At 31.8% G+C, this 17618-nt stretch overlaps 3 protein-coding genes across 4 annotated transcripts; 2 read left to right on the forward strand and 1 right to left on the reverse strand.

Annotated features, from left to right (window-relative positions):
* Positions 1-175: 175 nt before the first annotated feature.
* LOC130903857 (60S ribosomal protein L17) lies at positions 176-3930 on the reverse strand. Its single transcript, XM_057816208.1, has 4 exons — positions 3827-3930; positions 3545-3635; positions 3205-3477; positions 176-401 (listed from the first exon to the last, which is right to left on the reverse strand). Exons 2-4 carry the CDS (start codon positions 3623-3625, stop codon positions 201-203), a joined length of 555 nt encoding a protein of 184 aa, XP_057672191.1. The 5' UTR covers positions 3626-3635; positions 3827-3930; the 3' UTR covers positions 176-200.
* Positions 3931-4167: 237 nt separating this feature from the next.
* On the forward strand, positions 4168-9441 carry LOC130903789 (tyrosine-protein kinase Shark). The gene is made up of 11 exons (XM_057816116.1): positions 4168-4444; positions 4497-4634; positions 4735-5087; positions 5152-5398; positions 5461-5663; positions 5723-5863; positions 5935-6187; positions 6805-7089; positions 7571-7709; positions 7772-7931; positions 8241-9441. Exons 1-11 carry the CDS (start codon positions 4357-4359, stop codon positions 8436-8438), a joined length of 2205 nt encoding a protein of 734 aa, XP_057672099.1. The 5' UTR covers positions 4168-4356; the 3' UTR covers positions 8439-9441.
* A 2973-nt stretch (positions 9442-12414) lies between these two features.
* LOC130903801 (protein-serine O-palmitoleoyltransferase porcupine) lies at positions 12415-17190 on the forward strand. 2 transcript variants are annotated; one of them, XM_057816140.1, is made up of 7 exons: positions 12415-12621; positions 12685-12836; positions 12912-13161; positions 13217-13442; positions 13492-13828; positions 15548-15950; positions 16071-17190. In XM_057816140.1, exons 1-7 carry the CDS (start codon positions 12590-12592, stop codon positions 16132-16134), a joined length of 1464 nt encoding a protein of 487 aa, XP_057672123.1. In that variant the 5' UTR covers positions 12415-12589; the 3' UTR covers positions 16135-17190. The 2 variants fall into 2 exon arrangements, with proteins under 2 accessions (XP_057672123.1, XP_057672128.1); XM_057816145.1 differs by having other exon boundaries at positions 15548-17190.
* Positions 17191-17618: the final 428 nt, after the last annotated feature.

Genomic DNA, 17618 nt, shown 5'->3' on the forward strand with positions numbered 1-17618 from the left:
TTGCTAGAATGGCGCTAGTGTGAAGTTTACCCTGTTGCTAATGTATCGCCACCTTTATTTAATACGTTCCTCTCGCTACCCTCCATACTTTTCATGTGCATTACTTACCAGGGACAGGTCCTAGTCTGAAATTCTGAAGTGTCAAGGGAATATGTGGAAATAAAATAAAATCAACTATAGTTTTAGCAATTGTATATTGTTTAATGTGCTACAGCAGCTGTAGCTTTAGATCTTTTGGTTTTATCCACAGCAGCCTTCTTTTTGGAAGTCTTCTTAGGTGTTTCAGGGGTGGATTCACCTTCAGTTAACCAAAGTTCTATATGACATGGTGATGACATATACGGATTGATCCTACCGTGGGCTCTGTAGGTACGGCGTCTTAAACATGCAGCCCTGTTTACCTAAAGTATATGGATAAAAATAGAATAGGATTATTATCATTTCAGATGAGCAGCTTTTCATATTCATTAATCATAAGGTAGATCAGCATATTTCTCAATTTTGCTGTATTACCCTACAGCTCAAGAGTCAATTAATAGGTGGGAAAAACATACAAAAAAGTTAATAATTAAACTAAGTTGAAAAGTATAAATAAACAGTAATGCACTAAGATCAAATTTTAACAACATAATGTAGTTTAGAATTTAAAACAGTGAACCCAATATACTTCAAGAGCTAACCATAAAACAGCATCGATTTGGTACACGACGTTTGAGTTCTTAAGCCGCTAGATAAAAGTCAATTTATCACCAAACGGTATTTCTGGATGTTCGTTCTAGACGCAAATGAAAATAGCAGCCTGTTTTCCACGACAAGAAATATGTCGAAAAAACTGATGAGGTACAAGCGTGAAAGTTTCTTTATAGTACTGTAGGAACCTCAACTTAGCGCGGTGCAATAGTGCCAGAAATGTATCCAGTTGGAAAACCCCCATCAGAAGTGACTTAAAAGTTTTGGAAATTCCACACTGAAAAACCGACAAGGTACATGAATAAAACTTTTTTTGGAGACCTGAACTAAGAGCAGTGCAGTAATGTTAGAATTTGGGCTGACCCAGAAACACAGGGAAAAGTGGATAGAAGAGACGTCTTTTGGAAAACTTGATATTATTAAATGAGGAAAATAGAATTTACTAACAATTTGCATAATAATAAGAAAAAATTAAGTGAGGAAAAAATGTTGGAAGATCATAACAAAACTCAAAAGAGAAATGAATTTTCAACTACATTCTATTTTAAAAAATTAATTTAATTGGCTAAATTTTTTTGGATCACTTTAAAATGATTAGCTCCATACAATTTGCTGAATGTACATTAAAATTCTAATTTGAACCTTCTATTCACCATATTTATTATTTTTCTAAATGCTATAACAGAACAGGTGTAGTAGCCAAAATTTTATTAAAACCTAACATTAAAAACAATAGTAATGATTTTAGGCATACAATTAGTTTTTGTCGAATATTTCAAGAAAAAAAATTGTTTTGCGCGCAAGGGGCCATGGAAAATGGGAACCGAGAACCGCCGGAAAAACTCTAAAAATTGGTATTTCGTCAATAACATGGAAGGGATTGATAATTTTGATACAATGTATAGGTACAAGTATTTAGAGAATGGAAATTCTCACTAAAAAGGTATCAAAAAATAATCAATTTTGGAAATACGCGTCCCTGTTGTTTATCAGTAATGGTGCATGCTCCAATTAATTAGGCTGTAAATTACATGGATTCGTGATTTGAGTAAAGTAAGATCAGATTCTCTTGATAATTGTTATAAAGTTGATTTGTCAATTATACACATTTGAGATTTGTGAATTATTTATTCATGACTAATAGTATTCCAAAAAACTGCAGCATAATCTTTCATTATCTATAGTTTCACATTGAAATAAATTTCTTAAAAGTGAGAGAAAAGATGAAATTATGTAAAACAAGTGGAGTTTTAAGAAAAGAATAAGAAAAGGAAAAAATTACTAGTACAAACAAGAATGACTGAATATGTATTATAGTCCGGGAGCCAGCAACAGAAATACACGACTAAGTTTAGAAAAAAAAGAAATTTAGTCATTTCCTCCCGACTAAAAAATCGTGAAACTGTAACTATCCCAATATCTCGAGGAAATAAAATAATCACCTGACTAAACTATACTGTATTATACGTCTGTTAGAGCCTCGAACATGAAAAAAAAATTATATTTTCAATGATCTCTCAAATGAAAATTTTATTGATGGTAGCTTATGTGTAGATATGAATAAATATATGTCAGCTTGCTCTCAATGGAAAAACCGTCGACGGACCAGGTTTTCCTCGACTCACTGCTAGCTAATTTTTTTTATATATCACAGCAGTATATTAACAATCAGCTTACAAATTTTCAGCTGGGAGGAAATGACTGACTTTCTTTTTTTTTTCGTTGTGCTTGGGAAGCTACTGCCGCTTATCCCACCCACCGAGCCGCAGCTGACGTTCTCTAGGTTTTATTACATAACTTTCTGTTGCATATCACCAATTAGCTTTTGGCAGGAAATAATGAAACAAATTTTCACCTGGCTCCCGGACTATTAATTTATTAAATGATTGTAAGTAATCACCTGAAGTACATCATTTTTATTCAATTATTCAAAGCGATCCTCACAGATTTCCCTATCGAGTCGATCATTGTGAAAAATCATCAGTTAGGATTTCAAAATAAAACTGGCTTAACATTATGAAGAAAAAGATGAAGGTCACTGCGACAAGGAGCAGGTTCTAAAATACCTAATTCTCACATTGATGAAGCTATAGTCAATAAGATAAGACTTACTAGCCTTATCAGAAGAATTTCCATGTGTTTTGGAAAATGTTCAGAAACTGCTTATATACCAAAAATCATTTCTATTGGTTTTAGTGTCAGGTTAAAATCCTTGGTTCCTAGACTATAATTTGTTAAATTATTAAAAATGACACAATGTTTATTTTATTTGAAAAGCAGCTTTACTGTATATTTTTTTATTTTAAACATTTAAAATTTGGATCAATTGATTCAAATGGCAGAGAAATATAACTGATTTGATAATCACAACAATTTCATATATACATAAATAAGCCTATAACTTAAGGAGAAACATAAGTTCGATTGGTGTCCTTTTAAAGTGCTCAATCTTTATATACTTCACAAAAGGTGCACTCTTATCGATTTCCATGTGATAATAAAGGTTTTACTAACCTGGATGTGTTCTACTACAAGTCTATCAACATCAAGTCCACTGTAATCTGCGTTACTTTCGGCGTTTCTCAAGAGTTGCAAAAGAAACTCCGCAGATTTTTTGGGCCATCTACCTTGTGTGGTCCCAAATTGTTTAGCCTGAGCACATCGACCTACACCACCATTAAACCTCCTAAAGGGAATGCACTCCTTTTGAACAACAACATTTTTTAAATAGGCTACTGCCCGTTTGAGGGGCATTTTTCTAATTGCGTTAGCAGTCTCACATGTGTTCTAAAAAAATAGATTTATAAGGTTATTTTTGGTGATCACAAAATAAATATTGCGGAAATAATTTTACCTTAAAATGAACCCTCAAGTTCGATCCTCTGGCTTTGCAGGATTTTGCAGCATTTTCGGGTTCACGAGCGTACCGGCCCATATTTTTAGATCTGAAAACAAAATTGTTACTACTACAGCAGCAATTGAGGATATTTACTTTATTTTAATCACAAATGTACAAAATATAACACACAATAGATAAAACACGTCTAAAACTTTAACTAATTGCTTGTATCTATTAGTTTTTTCACAGGATGTTCGAAATTTTTGGTGATTTTTAAAGATGTTATATTTGTCATACCTTACAATACTAGATATTAACAAGAAAGAACATTTAATTTGAGTAGGCAACCTATTTGACACGAGTTTTACTAATAACGCATGCGTGCGTCAAAAAAGGTGCCCTCTTCAAGAAAGAATGTACATTTATTAAATTCTAATGCATAGATAAATAACTAAAAGTCTTACGCATATATTTATTGCCAGCATTGCTAATTCCAATGAAAAATACATTTACTTGTATTTAATAAATATTTGAATTCAATAAGAAGATTTTAATCAAATAAAACATCATTAAAATGAATTTTGCATTCCCAACTTTCTAATTCATAAGTTGTTTTGGAGTGTTATTAGAGACGATAAAAGAATTTAAAAATATCCACAAAAAGTTGACAGTAATGATGACAATAATGACTGTTAACTGAATAATTGTGTCACTTCTGTTTTGTTTTGTGATGGTATGGTACAAAAGATACAAGTAATGCGAGTTTATATATTTGAAATAATGAAAACTAGTGATTAACACATGGAAATTGAACCTGATATATAAATATGAATAAACCAACGAAAACAGATGAGGATATTCACTGGTTTCATGGTAAACTGACTAGAGAGGAAGCTGAAAACCTTTTATGTCAAGGTAACAATGAATCAAATTATAAGTCATATATTCATTCCATGTATTATTTTAGATGGCAGGAAGGACGGGTTATTTATTGTTCGGGATAGTAACTCCTCGTCTGGAGATTATGTTTTATCAGTTTATCATAATAACCAAGTTAGCCATTTCCAAATACGAAGACATGCAGAAGATGCGTTTTTTTCTATAGGTGAGCTATTGTTTTCATTCATTATGATAAATATTTATAAATATCTTTTTCAAAGTTTTAAAATTTTAATTAATAAATCATGGATTTACTTCTTTGTTAGATGAATATCTGAAATTCCACGGTTTGGAAGTCCTTATTGACTACTATTTTATGACCCCAAATAAACTCCCTGAAAATCTAGTCTTAACTGATTATATTAGAAAAGATCCTCCTCCACCTGATTCTCGAAGACACGGTCGTACAAATTTACTTCATAGAGCTACAGATCAAGGGAACTATACAGTGGTCTCTGAACTATTAAAAACAGATTATCCTCATGATGCAAAAAATCAAGATGGGCAGACAGCAGTGCATTTAGCAAGTATAAGTGGACAAAATGATATTTTATTGAAACTTATTGAAAAAGGATATAGTGTCAATTTAAGAGATTCTGCAGGATACACTCCTTTGCATGTAAGACAAATTTTTTTATTCCTAATAATACATAATTTTTCTGTATATTTATTTTCTATTTCAGTATGCTTGTCAAAATAACTTTCCATCAACTGTAAGACTTCTCGTTCAAACAGGAAATGCCAATGTTCAAGCTAGGAACACAGAAACTGGTGCGGTACCTCTACATGAGGCTGCTAGCAGAGGTCACAAGGAAGTAGTAATGGAATTATTGTCTTTAAATGCCCCTTCTAGACCTAGGAATAAAAATAATATGACGCCTGAACAATTAGCTCTCATGAACAACCATTTTGACTGTGCTGACATTTTAAGTAAATAATCTTGTTTATTTACCTGGTACAAAAATTGTGTTTAACTATATTTATATTTTTAGAAAATTATAAATATTCTCCCAAGAGGACAGACAGAAGTGAGTGGTACCATGGAACATTAGACAGACAAGAAGCAGAAATGATAATTAAGATGTGCAGTACAAAAAGTGGTACCTATTTAGTTAGATTTAGTGATAGAAATAAAGAAGACGTATTGACTTTATTAAATGATGATGGATTTTACAATTACATTATCCACAATAAAGTAAATAAAACCTGTGATATTTGTATTTTTATATATTTATTCTATTTATTAATATTCAGGATGGATATTTGTTTATTGATGATGGACCATATTTGGACTCTTTGGAGCACATTGTTGAACATTATAGTTTAATGCCTGATGGGTTACCAACAGTATTACAATTTCCTGTTCGCCCTAAACCAAAACCACCTGTACCTGAAGTAAGTATTCGCAAGATTTTAAGTCATGATAGTAAATTTTAATTTTTACTGTTCATTGTATTTATTTTCAGTTCTCCACAATGCCTAAGCCAAACAAGAAGAAAAATTGCCTCAAAGTACCGCCAAAACCTGTTCATAAACCTGATGAACCTCATAATAAACTTTTTCCTAGTCAATTTGCAAATATTTCATTTACAAGTGATTTCATAACAACGAATACCTATAACAATAACTACTGTGAAAACGAAAATGAGTACATCCCTGCAGAGCAATTGACAAAAGGGACTCTTATTGGAGAAGGAGAATTTGCTTCAGTGTATGAAGGTATTTATAGAAATTTAACTGTCTTAAAATTTGATCTACTAAATTTTCTCATCACTCTTTAGCTCCTTTCTTTCTCAAAGATTTTTTGCATGTAAGTAATTTTTTGGTAGTTTTGATGCTGTTTTCCAATAGCAATTTTTGAGTTAATCCACTCCTATTTTTTTATACCCCAGTTTATTTAACAATCTGTTAAAATTATGTGACATGTGGGGAGGATTTCCAGTGAAAACCTCATTTTTGAAAACTAACTAATTAATGTAAAATTTTATATGTTTAGAATCTGATTGATTTGAAACACTTCAATCTGTATTGAGTACTTATGAACTATATCACTCATATATCTTTGTATTATCCAATAATTTTTGAAAATAACGTTCTAAATCAAACAAAGAAACGCCTATCAAGGCATAATATATCTCGAAACTGATTTTTGATCTTCTAAGCTCCAAATTGATGGCCAAATGTGTGGCAATTCATGAATTTAGTTGGTTGTACATTTTTCTGCACTTTATTTCTATCACCAGAACATACTACTTCTCATATTTACATTATCTGGTCCTTCGAGCCGGATTGGACTCATGGAAAGCTTAATATTACTTATTCGTATTTTATTTAAGGTACTTACTTGAATAAAAGTGGTGATTTGGTAAAAGTTGCAATAAAAATTCTCCACAATGAACAAATGGAAATAAATCGAGGAGCGTTTTTAAGTGAAGCTCAGGTCATGGTAAAACTAAACCATCACTGCATTGTGAAACTAATAGGTTTATCATTAGGACCTCCACTATTGATGGTACAAGAACTAGTTCCCCTCGGTTCAATATTGCAATATGTTGACGTTAATAAAGATAAAATTAATCCAAATTTCGAATTTAAAATTTGGGCTGCTCAAATAGCTTGCGGTAAGTAACTTTTACAATATTCACTCCAACAAATATGTTAATATCTTCTTGAAAACATTCAACATGTATCCTCTGTATTTCATGCTCCAGGATAATTAATGTGAGTTAGGTAAGCATTATGTGAAGAGAGAAGTATTATTTTTAAGTATTTTCTATAACTGCTCGAAATTACACTGGTCCTTCGAGCCGGATATGAAAGTTCGAAAGGCAAGGCAGTGTAATTGAGAATGGAAGCAAACAGTTTTTTCCAGCTTAGTGAAATGTAGTATGTATTTTTAACACTCACTATTATATTATCTGGTCCTTCGAGCCTTCTATAGAATCATATCTGGCTCAAAGGACCATACAATTTGTCTAGTGTTAATATCACCAATGATTCCAATTACTCCACTATAGAATATTCAAAAGACCATATAATGTAATTGTGAGTGTTGGTATATTGGTGGTATACAGTATGTTATAATATATATATTTTTTTAAGGAATGGAATATTTGGAAGAAAATAGATTTGTTCATAGAGATTTAGCTGCGAGAAATATTTTGCTTGCCAGTCAGATGCAAGCTAAAATAAGTGATTTTGGACTTTCTCGCGCCCTAGGAACAGGTCATGAATATTACAGGTATGTATTTAATCATTCAATGTTTCATCTCAGTTTTGATTAAATATTTTATTTACTTCTAGTGCTTTACAAGGGGGAAAATGGCCTCTTAAATGGTACGCTCCAGAATCGTATAATTACGGTCAATTTTCGCATAAAAGTGACGTTTGGAGCTTTGGTGTTACGATTTGGGAAATGTACTCATTTGGGGCTTCTCCTTATGGTGACATGAAGGGATCTGAGGTAAGGATAACAGTCGATGTGTAGTTTAATATATATATATATATATATATATATATATATGTATATATATATATATATATATATATATACATATATATATATATACATATGTATATACATATATATATATATATATATATATATATATATATATATATATATATATATATATATATATATATATATATATATATATATATATATATATATATATATATATATATATATATATATATATATTGTTAATTAAAATTTATTTAATTCTTGATATATTAGTATCTGAGGATTGATTGTGAGTATTAATTGCAGGCAATAACGTTAATAGAAGCTGGGGTGAGATTAGAAAAGCCGAAAGAATGTCCTGATGACGTGTACAAAATGATACTGAGGTGCTGGGAATACAAAGCAAAAGATCGACCAAGCTTCAATGAATTAGTTACTTTTTTTACATCCGATACTCATTACATGAATGTTAGAGAATTATTACCAAAAGCAAATCTCGCATAATCTTCATTCTGTGCCAATTTTTCTATCTCTTTAATGATAGTTACTGATATTTTATAGAGGGTTTAGTAGGTACGCTCGGAATTTTTTTTAATAGTGCAATAAAAAAGTATTCCTACATTTTAAAATCCCATTTTAACCAATTTCAAATACTTGTTATGTTTTAATTAGTTTTTAAATATCACTAGGAAATAACCAATTCCAATATCAATTTACACTTTGTTGTTAGTAGTAGTAACTGTCAAAAGTTTAGATAAAATTAGGACTAATTAATTATTTTTGCAAATAAGTATCTTTTATAGGCTTTTTATTGTTCACAGTATATTTTGTTGTATCTAGATTTTATATTTGTCTTCCCAGTAACAACCCTAATTGTTACTGAATTCCCCACAAGTTGCCCTATTCTAGCGTGAGGTCTCTTGAATTTCAAATGTGAGTTTAGTGGGTGGCGAGTGGTATTTTGTGAATATATTACAATACTTGAGATGCATTAACACAATTTTTATGTCAAAGGAATTAATTTTCACATTTGTTTTTAATTATTGTTTAAGTGGTCTAAAACGATAGTCTTAATTTGATTTGTTAACTTTAATTAGATTAATTCTTAAGGTGCAATTCGTGACACTATTATACCCACGACTAATACCATTTTATTATTATTATGTAATTTGCTAAAACAAATTTGGAGAGTGAAAGCCATGTTATTTCAATTGGAAAAATAGTAATTTTTTTCAAGAAATTCGAGCTTTTAACAATTTTACTTACCTTGCCATTATGGAAAGTCACTTGATTTATGATGACGGTTAATTTTATTACAGTAGGATTTTGATATATAAAATATAGTTGTGATCAGTTCTCACTAGATGGAACATGTTTGTAATTAGTCAACTGATAAATTATTATGAAACAAAGAAAAAGAGGTATTGGCATTGCGTGTCATTTCATAATAAAATATATTCAGTGTTAAGTGACATTATTCATTTTTATAATATAATTTTTATGTAAATATATATTGTTATATTTTTCGAATCATATTTTAATCTAATTGTAACTACAATATTGTTATTGTTCATTGCAAATTATTGAAACTGAGGCTTGAATTTGATTAATTAAATACATAATATGTATGATATTTAAGCCTTCCTACACTTAAGTTTTAAAAATTCAATAGTTGATTTGTCCCGTGGATTAGTTCCTCCAATTTTCTCTTATCCACTATCAGGGTCACAGCTTTTGTCTTCGTTCACCCTTTGCCTGCGAGATTTGGTTGATGGTCTTCCTCTGTGCTTCTTCTATGTCTTCTTGTCTCCCAAATTTTCTTTGTATTTCAATCTTCATCCGTCTCAGGTGGTCTGTACCATTTAAATTCATTCTAGTATCTGTTTGACGTTTAACCAGTCGCTTTTATTTTCGTTGACATTTTGTCTGAAATATTTGGTTGATGGTGAGCTTTCTCTATGTCTTCTTGTTTCCCAAACTTTCTTTCAATCTTCATCTGTCTTAGGTATCTGTACCATTTAAATTCATTCTAGTATAAGTTTGACGATAAATCTCGTCGCTTTGTTATAGTCGATTTGTCCCGTGGATTAGTTCCCCCAATTTTCTCTTATCCACTGTCAGGGTCACCCCTTTTGTCTTCGTTAACCCTTTGCCTGCGAGATTTGGTTGATGGTCTTCCTCTGAGCTTTTTCTATGTCTTCTTGTCTCCCAAACTTTCTTTGTCTTTCAGTCTTTATCTGTCATAGGTGTCTGTACCGTTTAAATTCATTCTGGTATCGGTTTGAGGTTTAAACTTTTCCTTTTATATATTATATTTTGTTTTTTAGAATATTATTTCGAATACTTGTACTTTACTTTCAAGCCTCTTAGTATCCAGCTTTCACCACCGAAAGTTAGGAGTTATACACTGCCATTGTTATCTCTTTCTTATGTACTCCTGATATTGTGGTATATATAAGCTGTATTCTTCATTCTAATAGTTCTGTTTCTTCATTTCTTTGGAATCCATTTTTACCCCTAATTATTTGAAGTCGTTAAATTGTTCTAGTTCCAACTAATATTAACGACCCCATTGGTTTTATTTTTACCATTATCGTTTTTTCCGATTAATTTTTATTTAATTCTTCATTTCATATTTGAATATTTTTGGTAAGGTCTTTCAGGTTTCAGAGGTTCCTGTGTTCAACATAAAATTTTCTTCTTTTATATGCTTACTTTATCACGTCATTAATTACAATTTTGATTATATTAATGACTCATAAAGTTTTGTTGTTACAATAGTGACATTTTCTCATAAAATAATTGCAGTGGACATAATTTTTAACATTTAACTTTTAGAATCATTGGTGATATTTGTATTGAATTCAATGTTTACTACTATCATTATACAAATACTCATAAATACGTTGTCTGGTCCTTCGAGACGGATATTTATATCCGTCTCGAAGGACCAGACGGTGTATCAACGAGTTGTAGCCAATAGTGTTTCGACTCTTTTACAAACACGTTATAAATAAATATATTTTTCATCTAACGTTAAATGTTAGACAATAATTGGATTTTTATATATATATATATATATATATATATATATATATATATATATATATATATATTTGAAGTAACCATTCCATACTTCATTCCAAACTGCAGAATTTTATATTTTTAACGTAACCCTTGAAACGTTCAATGCATGTGCTCAAATGTTTATTAAATTTTGACATTTTGTATATTTATATTTTTATGTATTTATTTATTAATGTTAGCAAATGCCTTTATACAAAGATATATATTTATTTAAGAAAGTGTGTCATATGTGCAATATTTAATAAAATTATATTATAACTTTCCCTTTTCTTTTATTTACCTTTCAATCTAAAGCAGATAATTCGAGTCTATGGGAAGAATTATCAAATTGTTCTTCTTCCTAAAATAAAAAAAAACGGATATTTCAGTCCTAAGAGTGCACGAGGCCCCAGCAGGGCTACGTGAGCGCCATCTGTTGAGCAATTACGACAACAAGGGGTTGGTCAGGTTATTGAAGCACTTCGAGGTGCGAGGACATACCGGAGCATTGCTAGTGATTATTTTTTTATTAAGTATGGTTTGTCTGAGGGGATATAGTGAGAAATTGACTCATTATGACCGTAAGCGCTTTCAGAGGAGATTTCAGGAGTGTGGTTGTGACCCGTTTTAGCTGCGGTACGAAGGTATGGAGAAAAATAAGGACCAGTGGCCACGCGTTACCGAATTAGACAGACCTTTACGACTAAAGAACCTATGAAGAATTACAAGAGTTTACAAGCTCACAATTTCCTCACCTGTAACCTTGTATTTCCTCCTCGTGTGAAAAAAAATATTTATATTCATATTTTGTATCGGTGTCACTATCATATGAATCATCAGATCCCCCATTTATATCAATATGTTCATCTATGTCTTGTTGATGTAATTCTTTTGATACCAATTTGTAACTTACTTCCCCGAAAGGAGACTTCCTAACGAAGTGGTATAGGCCTCAGTTGAAGTATATGAATAACTGGTATTTAGACGTTAAAAGTGAATTAAAAAAAAAAGTGGAAAAGCTGGAAACACCTTATGAATAAAATGAATAAAAATTAAGCAAACTATACCCGGAAACAATTCTCCAAATTAATAATTCTTGCTAAGAACAATAAAAAAAATTTCAGCAACAAATAAATTTATTAATAAAACCGCATCAACTACATATCCAAAAGAGCATAATGAATAAAAGCAGTTACGAATTAAAAACAACTCAGATTTTTATATATTAAAGATAAGAATTGGATATCCGGGATGGTTGCAGCCCTCAACTGAATTCCCAATTTTTGAAGTTAAGTTGAATTTGTTCGTGTTGCATCGTTTGACTCGTTTGGGTGTGGTTGAACTCCCAACCTGTCAATAAGTTCGCAAGTGAAGTCAATAAAAATTATATGCAACGGAATATTAGACAGAATTTATATACGAATGTTTATATTGTTACGTAGGCGTAATAGTAAACAGGTCCGAGGTAACGCCATTCCCACACCAGCGAAGGCCATGATGTAAAGAATTAGCGCCATAATCACGATTGAAAACATTGTTTTAAACAGAAATGTTTACATTTATAAAAATTAATTCAAATCTATTAAGTCATGTCTATTTCTGTATACCAAAACCATGAGGAGTAAGTATACTGATAGATTTATTTAAGCCTAACGTATAATTAATAGTTTATTGGGATTTGTAGTTCATTAGATCCATTATATCAACATGAATATTTTGAAGAAACAAGTCAAGAAGTATGGGAATATTGTGTTATTCCCTCCTCTGTCAGTATATTTCATATCATATACAAAATACTCGTAGTTAATCTATCATTTGGAATCGTAATTTCTACAAGTAAGTGTTGTTATAATGTATTTAACAACACCTACTAATTTTGCTACAGTTATCAAATATTTGATTTTTTTTCAGTAAATGTTCCGAAAACAGTATTGCATGTATATTTTGCAGCTAGTGGAATTTATTTGATTAGTAATCTCGAATCAAATGTAGGAAAGTATCTTATTTTAATATTTTTTACATCATCATATATTATTTTAAAAATCGGTAGCTACATACAAGAGCAATATAATCCAACCCAAAAGAATAATGTTCACAAAATTCAATACTTCAGTACATCTAAGTTAGTGAAGTACACTCTTATTATTATTTTAGTTTTATGGTAAGATTTAATTCGTTTGTGAAGGTACACATATTTTATAGTTTTGTACTTTTAGCCAGTATTTTTTATTGAAATCTGAAACATGGATGGAGATTAGGGGGGTTATAATGATTTTTAGTATGAAATTAATCTCGCTTGCTGAAGATGTCGAAAGTGGTGTTATAAAATATCCGTCTCATTTAAAATATTATGCTTACATATTTTGTGGTGCAAACGTTATGTTTGGTCCTTGGATACCTTTTCAAGAGTACGAAGCAATGTTTTACCAACCTACAAAAAAGGTAAAGTCGTTTGTGTTATTTGTTATAAATATAAAATATATTTTTGTAGAACATATGGTGGGTTTTTGGAATAGCAAGGGCTTTATTGATATCAATGTTCTTTCTCATGCTCTCTAATTGTTGGTCAATGTATTTTATTCCCGAAGACTCGAATCAGTGGTTGAAAAGTTATAGAGAGGCTTTTTCATTCAGAGCTAGTCATTATTTCATCAGTTTTTTATCGGAGGCATCTATGTTAGCAGCTGGTTACAAGAATACTAAAATTTGGCATGAACCGAAGAAATGGCACTTTGAAATAGCAGATCCTTTGAAAATCGAGTTTCCCTCTGCCTTAGCCGTAGTTGTGACTACATGGAACAAACCGATGCATGATTTCTTGAAAAAATGTAAGTTTTAATTCATTTTCCTCTCAACTCTTAAATCTTGATGTTCCTTCAAGCTGATTATAAACCTATGAAAGGCTCTAAAGAACCGACAGTGTAATTGTAAGTATTTCTGTAGTAGTCTTGGTGAATAGTAATGTTTCCAGTATTAATATCACCAGTGGCTTAACTTTGATAAACTTATGTTTATGTTTAAAATGTATATTTCTCATTTGAGTTACTATTAACATGTTTATGACATTGTGACCCACCAGTGGGACCTACACAGCCAATTGCCATAACTAACTTGGCTCACCAGGAGGTTACAATATTGTGAATTTGTGATTGTTCATTCTAATGAGAATTATACATTTCAGATACTGTCTCAAAACTATAGCAGCCAGGGTAGTCCTGCTTCCAAACTTATGGTATCTGGTATTCACTGTGATGGAATTTGGACGTGCGATACTCAATCGACACCACAGGAACACAGTAATCTCAATATGCTCAGATACCAGAGCTGCCATACAAGCCATAATAGTCCCAATAGTGGGCTCCAAGTTAATCCTGGAGTGCAAGAGAGTCTTGAACGAATTGATGAGTGATGTTTAGAGATAGTTTTTGTCGTCTTCAGTTTTCACAAGTCTCCTCGCAACCTACTTTCCTCTAGATCGCGCAATCCCAAATCCTTTTGCCACTATCAGCTGTAATGAGAACGTCCTCGGCTCTCCATATTCTTTTGGTTCCTTCTACCCATATACCTAATCCAACAGTTGCTCCTGTTGAGGCTGATGCCGTTTCTTTTGCTATGATGTATAAATAATCCTTTGGGACTCAAAGAAGCTTCCTCAGTTCCAAATTGGGATAAAAATGTGCTATCCATGTACCATGACGTGTATTCTCCCAATCCCTAAAAAGAAAATCTTATGTTGACTTAAGTTGATTCCCATCATTCCTAAAGTCCTCGTATTCATCTCCATGCCTGGTTTATTTTACTCTGGATTGGTGCTTATATAAAAAGTAAGATAGTAAGCGGTTTTCTTTAGATAATGAAATTATGGTGTGGTGTAAATCAGTGGTTTGATGATGAAATCTTTTTTTTTTACAAGAAAGAGGAAAATAAAAGAACATGGATAGGAGAAAAATTTAGACCTTAATGAATATTATATTTAGGTGAAAAGGATTTAGAGGCTGAGCAAGAGGATCAATCCTCATAACAGACTAAAAACAAATTATAATTATCAATAATAGTGTATAACATCTGACTAATGACTTTCAACCAGAGATGGTCATCTAAGACACTACTCTACTGTCATTTGAGAGTGCCCAGCACTCACATGAACGCAGTTCAAGGCAAGTCCCGCAGTTAGCCTAATGACATCAAAAGATTCAAGTCAAAGCGCCTGATTGGCTTCTGAAAGTACATCGGCTTTTGGTCCCATCGCGATGGGCCTATCAAATCCTATGTGATTAACGGTCCTTGGCCATTTACTACACTACTATGAACATATTGGAGTTTATCTAATTTGGAATTTTTGATGATATCCATGCTTATATAACTAACAATAAAACTGTCTACTCTTTCTGGTCTTTTATAAGTTCCTATCCGACTCGAAGGACCAGAATAATAAAATGTGAGCATAACTTAATTGTTTCATATTTTCTCAAATTTAATAGTATTTGATGAATATTATGAATAGAACATTAATCTGTAGGTTTGTTTGATATTTTTAATATTTTCAGATGTGTACCGATCATGGTTGCCGCTAGGAAAATTTTATGGCATATTAGCAACGTTCGTCATATCTTCATTTCTTCATGGATTCGAATTCAAAGTATCCGTTGTATTAATATTGATAGGAATATTTTCTTACTTACAATTCACCACTAGGGATTATTTTGCTAAAGCGTTCAGCTGTTGTATCAGAGTATACCCATGTAAAAACATATGCAGTCATAGGTTCAAAAGAAACAGTATCGCGTCTTGGATTTGTAGGTTGGCTTTTTCATTTACTACCATTTTGCATCTTGTTTATTTGGGGATGTTGATGGATCCCAGTACTGATGAGACCGGTATATTAGAAAAGTGGAAAAATTTATATTTTGTCAGCTTTTGGATAATGCTTATCAACATTTTAGTTATTATGTAAGAATATTTTTTTAATTTAACCTGTTTTTGAGTTATTGCATGTGATATTTCTAGCGTAGATTTTATATTTTAAATAAATAACTTTTACATTAATATATGATTTTTTCTTCTCTTCAGGCACCACTCGAATACGAGATGGAGATGCCTGAGGATATTGATCTTGAACTTCTGTAGGTTGTAGTGTTCGGTGCCTTGGTAGCTGATTCCATAGGCTTCCACTTCTTCAAGGAAATGAGTCCCGATCAATTGACGTTCTTGGCGTTTGCAGGCGAACTCTGTGTTCATGAGCCACGTCTGCCTGTCGAGTAGGTCTTGCAAACACTGCTCTAGAAGGGATTATACTGGACATTTCGGAAGTAGTAGTATCGGTAAAAAAGAATCAGTTCAGCAACCTTTCTTGTATGCTCTAATTTGTCCAAGATTCTGGTCAACTCTGGATCACCTATAAGTCGAATTGCTCTCTTATGTATTGAGTCGAGCACCTATAGGTATGCTTGGGAGCCGAGCATAAAAAGTGCGAGCAAAGATGGACGAATCTGAGCCTTGTAGAGGATTATGAGCTATTGCGGAGTGACTTAAAGAGTGCTACGACTTATATTTGATGAATGAATTTAAGAATATCAACCAACCAGATTAATGCACTATTTCCCTCAGCTATTTCCATTAGAATTAAATTGAGAAAAAAAAGTAGCAACTGGTCTGGCATATTTACATAAATATATATTCTCTTTACAAATTTAAATAGAAACATAAAAGTTTAAGTAGGTCTTTTGATACTAAACTAAATTAACATTAAAATAGCGGAAACCGCACGACTATATCTTTTTTCTATTCCGAGGTATCTTAAGAAATCATGTAAAATATATGAAACAACGCCCTCTAGCATTCACGTTGCTGATTGAATTGATTAAATTTTATATATTTTATATTCCCTGACAACAATTTTCAAACAATATCAAGTGATTAAAAATCGGCTAAGCAGAACCGGACTTATAGGAATTTTACCATAAGAAGGTTTCCACTCTCCCCCACCTGCCATTTAAAGAGATATTTGTTGAATAATTCGATTATAGTATATAAAGTACTACTTAATAGGGTAAATTTAAAAAAATTTCCCTTTTTTAATTCTATATTGCCAAGTAGGCCTCTAGTGGTGGATCTAAAATTTTGAAAATAATTTCCAGGAATTTTTGTTATAATTTTTTCTCTTAAGCTGTAATATATTCCGTTCCTGAGATTTGAGTTTCTTAGTTGCCTACCCGATACACATTTAATAACATCTAATTTATTCTCAATACACTGTTTGGTTATTTATCACTGTCCTGATGTATTCACTATCACTATGACATCAAATCGTTTACTAACTACAGCTGTTAGACATCCGCTCTATATATTATAATCACTTTCTAGAACCTCCGAGTCTTTAAAATTTCTATATTGCCGTATACAAACAAAAAGACATTTTGCGAAATTGTCTACATATAAAAAAACAGTCACAAAAAGTAAATAGGAATATCCGGCGCATAAACTGTTTGGCTCACTAGTCACGGTCCTGATGTATTCACTATCACTATGACATCAAATAGTTTCCTAACTACGGCTGCTGGACACTCGCTTTATACAAGGTGGCACAAAAAGAACGCATGAATTTCAAACCAGTATAAT

The sequence above is a fragment of the Diorhabda carinulata genome, chromosome 1 (genome assembly GCF_026250575.1).
Source record: "Diorhabda carinulata isolate Delta chromosome 1, icDioCari1.1, whole genome shotgun sequence".
In the NCBI taxonomy this organism is placed as follows: Eukaryota; Metazoa; Arthropoda; class Insecta; order Coleoptera; family Chrysomelidae; genus Diorhabda; species Diorhabda carinulata.

What these genes read in the sequence shown, in the direction of transcription:
- LOC130903857 (XM_057816208.1), bottom strand. Translation starts at nt 3,625, where the DNA reads ATGGGCCGGTACGCTCGTGAACCCGAAAATGCTGCAAAATCCTGCAAA. An exon ending in ACTTGAGGGTTCATTTTAAG is followed by an intron (nt 3,478 to 3,544) that starts GTAAAATTATTT and finishes CTATTTTTTTAG; the next exon opens with AACACATGTGAGACTGCTAA. An exon ending in TTGTAGTAGAACACATCCAG is followed by an intron (nt 402 to 3,204) that starts GTTAGTAAAACC and finishes CATATACTTTAG; the next exon opens with GTAAACAGGGCTGCATGTTT.
- LOC130903789 (XM_057816116.1), top strand. Translation starts at nt 4,357, where the DNA reads ATGAATAAACCAACGAAAACAGATGAGGATATTCACTGGTTTCATGGT. An exon ending in TGAAAACCTTTTATGTCAAG is followed by an intron (nt 4,445 to 4,496) that starts GTAACAATGAAT and finishes GTATTATTTTAG; the next exon opens with ATGGCAGGAAGGACGGGTTA. An exon ending in GTGACATGAAGGGATCTGAG is followed by an intron (nt 7,932 to 8,240) that starts GTAAGGATAACA and finishes TATTAATTGCAG; the next exon opens with GCAATAACGTTAATAGAAGC.
- LOC130903801 (XM_057816140.1), top strand. Translation starts at nt 12,590, where the DNA reads ATGTCTATTTCTGTATACCAAAACCATGAGGA. An exon ending in TGGAATCGTAATTTCTACAA is followed by an intron (nt 12,837 to 12,911) that starts GTAAGTGTTGTT and finishes ATTTTTTTTCAG; the next exon opens with TAAATGTTCCGAAAACAGTA. An exon ending in GCATGATTTCTTGAAAAAAT is followed by an intron (nt 13,829 to 15,547) that starts GTAAGTTTTAAT and finishes TAATATTTTCAG; the next exon opens with ATGTGTACCGATCATGGTTG.